The sequence below is a fragment of the Silene latifolia genome, chromosome 6 (genome assembly GCF_048544455.1).
Source record: "Silene latifolia isolate original U9 population chromosome 6, ASM4854445v1, whole genome shotgun sequence".
In the NCBI taxonomy this organism is placed as follows: domain Eukaryota; kingdom Viridiplantae; phylum Streptophyta; class Magnoliopsida; order Caryophyllales; family Caryophyllaceae; genus Silene; species Silene latifolia.
Genome location: NC_133531.1, coordinates 7,515,036 through 7,520,595, shown reverse-complemented (window position 1 = coordinate 7,520,595; position 5,560 = coordinate 7,515,036). Strand labels below are relative to the sequence as shown.

Sequence of the window (5,560 nt, the reverse complement as noted above, 5' to 3'; positions counted from 1 at the left end):
GACGGCTAACACCGGTCTCCCTGCACTGTGACTCGCAGGCTGCTATTGGTGTTGCAAAGAATAGTGTCTACAATTCGAAAAAGAGACATATTCGAATAAGGCATGCTGCAGTTAGACAACTCCAAGACAATGGAGTGATTGCTTTGGACTATGTGAAGTCCGAAAACAATCTTGCTGATCCCTTTACTAAAGGGCTGGCTAGGAGACTAGTCGAGGGGAATGGGGCTTAAGTCCTTAGGTCAAGAGTGAGACTTGACTAGGTCTAAAGCTTCTATTCCTATGGCGTTGTATGATTCATAGCCTTTATGGTGGTGCTTTTGAGACGCACTTGATGGATCATACACCAGGTTGGACTTAGGTCCTTAATGACTCATGTGAGAAGTGCTACTTAGAAGCACTTGAGTCACCTACGTAGATGTAACGATCATTAGACTATGTGAAGTCTTCTGAACACATCTATTAGTACCGAGGTAAACGCATAGCTCTAAAAGAGCGCGTTGCACTTTCGTGGAACGATCTTAATCTGAAGGTATGATATGTGTTGTGGGGGGTATCGACCGAAGCTCAGCTAGGAATTCAAATCGCAAGATATTCTCTCGCTGTAAGTAAGTTGTTTCCTCATTTCACTAAAGTGTCAATTCAAATCGAAAGATATTGATACCTAAGTATCCAATCCTTCCTTTACCCAGTTTTCTTTCTTTCTGTCTTCTCTTAGCCATTAGTGGGGGATTGTTGGATATAATGCCTAATTGAAGAAGGCAAAAACTTGTTTGTTGTCCCACATCGGTGGGAAACAACAAGTTCCTCTTGTTTATATATCCTTCCTTCTTTGTATGGTTAAGAGATTGGACCAAGGAGGCTTTTGTGGTGGTTATTGGGCCTGTGGGTTTGGGTCCAAACACACACGCGCGCGCGCGCCGGCCCGGCCCGGCTCGAGCTCGGGTTTGGGTAGAGCACCTGCGGTGCGGGCCAAAGGCCCCCTTTTGTCCTTTGTTTTTGGTTTAATCACTCTCCTCTCCTCTTCTCCTCTTATAATTCTGGGTAATGATAATTATTTTCGTTCCAAGTCTCACAGTTCCGAGTGGGCGCAACTGAGTTGGAGACTGTAGTGTTATCCTTGGGGAACTACCGGCACTAGCTGATCGCCACCACGGTCGTACCGGAATATAGTTTTCAAGGCAGTGGCTCCGTTACCACGGCACTACGATTCGGGTTATATCTCTTCTGTTTTTCCGCTTTTTCATTGTTGCTGCATATTTTCTCTAACAATATCTGATTAAAATACTACTTCATATTCACAAATAATACAAAAGACAAATAAGTAATCGGAATAGAAAAAGTATCCTATTGGTAAAGAAAAGCAAAAAAAGCAGGTAGGGCTATAGCCCATATGTTGGTTATATGTTGGTTACTTCCCTAGATAAGACGGATTCATGAATGCATCCATATTCTGGGGCATGAGGCATTTTAGTCACTAATGTGAGACACTAAATTCGATTATTATACATAGGAGTGAGTCCATTTCCAATCATAAAGAATTTGTCAAATAACCACGTGCTAAATAAATTAGTGGTAGTTAATGATAAAGATGTTGAATATCAAGGCTTAATTCCAACTTATTTCAGTTCAGTTTAGCTCTATTTAGTTTAGTTTAGCTCATCTTTTCATAAATTAAGGCCTTGTTCAGTTTAGCCTAATTCAACTTATTTAGTTCAGTTCATCTCTTTTCAATTTAATTCAGTTTAGTTCAGATATAGGAGTGTGTCTATTTAACTCTGTCTTATTTTTCACTAATGTGAGACACTAACCTGTGATAATGCATCTATTTGAGTTGGAACTTTTTTCACAACTGAAGATTTCAATAGATTATAGGTTAAGTTTGTGTTACAACGTTTAGGTCATCAAATATTTGCAAGATATTATAAGAGAAACATGTTTCAAAGATCGGATGAAGTTTAACGAAGAAAGGTCAACATAATTAGTACATACATGGACCACATACACTCTAGTTTGTCACAATTTCGACAAAATTTAGTAGCCCGTCTATTTTTCAAAAGACTATCATATACACGATGTACTCCTTCATACGAGTATTAAATAACAAAAAAATTAAAAAATAAACATACATCATCATCATAAGAGATAGCTGGTTTTACATTTATTAATGTAAAACTGAAGCAGTTTCATACTAGAATTATTTAAAACTGAAAATAATCGAACTTTTAATCATCCTTCATCGATCTACATCGTTAATCTTCCAAAGATTACATTTTTCAATTCATCCGAACTCCATATCTCCGTTGGAACGTTAGAAATCACAACATCTTGAATCATTAGCTCTCCTATTGTAGAAATTGTAGCATGTTGAACTTGCAAATTAAGCTCCTTAAACAAATCCATTAATCTTGCGGAAGGGTGATTAATATTCTCACATTGAACCCTAATCATAGCCTCACTACCCAAAATCCTAACATTAACTTCAGTTGGAATTGTCGCAGTCATTTCTTTACGGTAATTTTCACTAGGCACGTTAATCATTTTCATGTTTTTTAAAAGCGTACTCGTGCAATTGTCACTATTACTAGTACACTCCTTTATTGGAAGTTTTGACTCTAAGCTTTCTACTTTACTTTTCAACTCATTGATATATGCCACGGCGTCACCTAACAGTGACGCCTTGTCCATTTTGGACACATACGGGACTACGGACCGTAGGGCATAAAATCGACTATTCATTTTATCTCTCCTTTGTCTCTCTGCCTCCACGTGATTAACTGTAATAGGAAGAGTCCCACTACGACGTCTCCCTCTTCTCCTCGCCGTTTTCTCAGGACTCAAGAGCTTGTCTGAGTCACACGTCTCAGACAGGCTCAAATGACTTTGTAGGTCACTATTAGTTACAAAATTAGGCCGAGTGTAGCCCATATCGGGAACACTCAACGGCCCAAAAAGATTATTAACTTGCTGAACCAAATCCCAATTCTCATGGATCGAGTCAACAGAACCCAACTCGAGAACACCATTGGACACAGGTATAATAACAAGAGTCTCTAGCCCATGTGAGTCGGCTTCTTGCACGCGGTCACAATTATACGAGGCTAGTGAACCCGGTCCACTTAACCAAACTAAGGCCCCGGTAGTGTAAGCCTTAGCAAGTACACCACCTTGTTTTATAGGGTGTGCCCTAGTAGGTGAAGACATGTAAAACCATTCCACATCGGTCACCATGTCATCCATTGAAGAACCTTCTTCGTCGGAGATAATCGGCTGCTTAGTGGGCTTGGTAGATGGGCTTTGGAAGCCTTGGAAATGACCCTCAGACCAAATTAAGCTAAGAGTTTCGGTATTGTTGTTGATGTTGATGTTTTGAGTTGTAGTTTGCCATAAAATGGCGTAATTCCACCAAAATGGTTGAGTTTGAAGTAAGAATTGTAAATTTGATAGTAATGTTGATGGGAATTGGAATTCTTGGGGTTTTGGTGCCTTGGATGATGATGAAGTTGAGGATGAAATTGTAAAATTCTCGCCCATTTATTTTTATATTTTTTTGAGCTAGTGTGATACTAAAAAAGGGGAATTGTAAGGAAGGGATTAGAGGGAATTTTTTGCTAATTTGAGGGAAGTTGAGGATGTTGCTAATTTGAGAAAAAGGTGAATGTAGGGAGGGTTATATATACATGGAGGGAACCCTTCGATAAGGACTCAAACTTTAACAAGTTCTTGCTTTGAGGACTTGCCTGTATTTTAACGATTTTAACTTTGCTTATTTGACTAAAGTAGTTGTTTATATCAATAATTTTGTTGAAATATAATGTACTTATGTGCCGAAAGATAAGCCAATTAAAAAAAAAAAAAAGTTCGGTGAATTAGTTTTGTATTTTTCTTTATTTTTAGCTATTCGTTTGTCCTTATTTTTGTTGTTTTTACAAGTGAATTGAAACAAATTTTCTCTATAATCCTTATTAGCTTGCACAAAAATAAGGGTAAGATTAGCAAGTGCAATTATTTGGAAATTGCCCATACACAATCGTTTGGTTGCATGTAGAAATGCGTATTGTCTAGGAAGTCATAAAACAAGTGATTTTAGAATTCACATGAATTAGAAAATATTGTTTGGTTGCCATGTAGGAAATACAATTTATGTAGGCATTCTCAATTACCTAAGGAGCCTTAGGTAAGCCACTTCCTCCATTAATGAAGGAATTTGAATTCATGGGAACTCTCAATTCATGTGAATTGGGATAACCAAACAATAGGTCATATTTGCAATCCAAATGAATTTAAATTCCTGTGTTGTTTAGTGGGTAACCAAACGACCGAGTCGTTTGGTTACATACAGAACTTACAATGCCTAGAAAGTGTCATATCACATGATTTTAGAATTCATGTGAATTAGAAAATGTTGTTTAATTACATATAGACATTGTAATTCATGTAGGCATTCTCACTTACCTAGGAGAAGCTAGGTAAGCAACTTCCTCCATTATGAAGACATTTGAATTGATGGGAAGTACAAATTCATATGAATTGGGGTAACCAAACAACATACTTATTCTACAATTCACATGAATTAAAGTTCCTATATAATTTAATGGATAACCAAACGAGACTGTCATTAACTCATTATAGAGTTTGATTATGAAGTTACTGATATAACATTGAGATTGATGCACAAACAAAATTTGACCCTTGTGATCACAGAATTTGTTCCTCACACATTAAGTTTAAGTCTTAACTTGTCACTAGTTATATACGGAGTAGAATTTTAATAATATATATAACTAAAAAAAATATTTGAAATTTCATTTCATGTAATTTTCTTCATTGTGTATGATAATTATTTTCAACAAAAATATTGAAACAAATGAGTATTTTTGTCCAGAGTAAAATGAATTTCATACTTTTTACTTAATGTCTCTTAATAATTTGTGAAAAGAAAAACATGGTTCTAGTTGAAGAACTTTGTCATAGTTTGGATTCTTAGGCCTTGGTTTTTTTTTTTTTTTTTTAACTTAATTTTAGTTCTTATAAATTCAGTTCAGGTCAGTTAAGATAAGTTTAGTTCAGTTCAGTACAGCTTAGTACAATTTTATATTGCATATAAGTTTAGTTCAGACCCATTAAGTTCTACCTAAACATTATAGTAAAACCTTTATGCACTAAATTTGTATTAGTATTCTCTTTGTTTTGTTATTTTGTTTAACAACAATAAAGCGGTGTATTTATATATAAAAAAAAATTACAAGGGTATAGAATTATGAATATTACATTAGCTAAAGAGCGAGCTTTAATCTCAACCTCCTTGTTCTTACAAAATTGAAAATAACACTTATTAAATGTATAGCTATACTCCTTAGTTTTATCAATAGTTTGGTAAATGTGTACCGGAATTCTTGTGTTACGTTTGAGAGCTTGAACTAGTTGATGAGAAGGTAAGAGAAAGATAGCTTCCTCTTACCTATTGGATGCCGATGGGTTTACAAGGTGAAGTATAAGGCGGATGGAACCATTGAACGATATAAAGCAAGGTTAGTCGCGCAAGGTTACACCCAAATTGAAG

General features: G+C 36.1%; 1 protein-coding gene across 1 annotated transcript; it reads right to left on the bottom strand.

Moving 5' to 3' along the window:
- Positions 1-1,986: 1,986 nt before the first annotated feature.
- On the bottom strand, positions 1,987-3,630 carry LOC141658526 (transcription factor bHLH14-like). Its single transcript, XM_074465460.1, has one exon. The coding sequence runs from the start codon at positions 3,529-3,531 to the stop codon at positions 2,242-2,244; it is 1,290 nt and encodes a 429-aa protein (XP_074321561.1). The 5' UTR covers positions 3,532-3,630; the 3' UTR covers positions 1,987-2,241.
- Between the last annotated feature and the right edge of the window lie 1,930 nt (positions 3,631-5,560).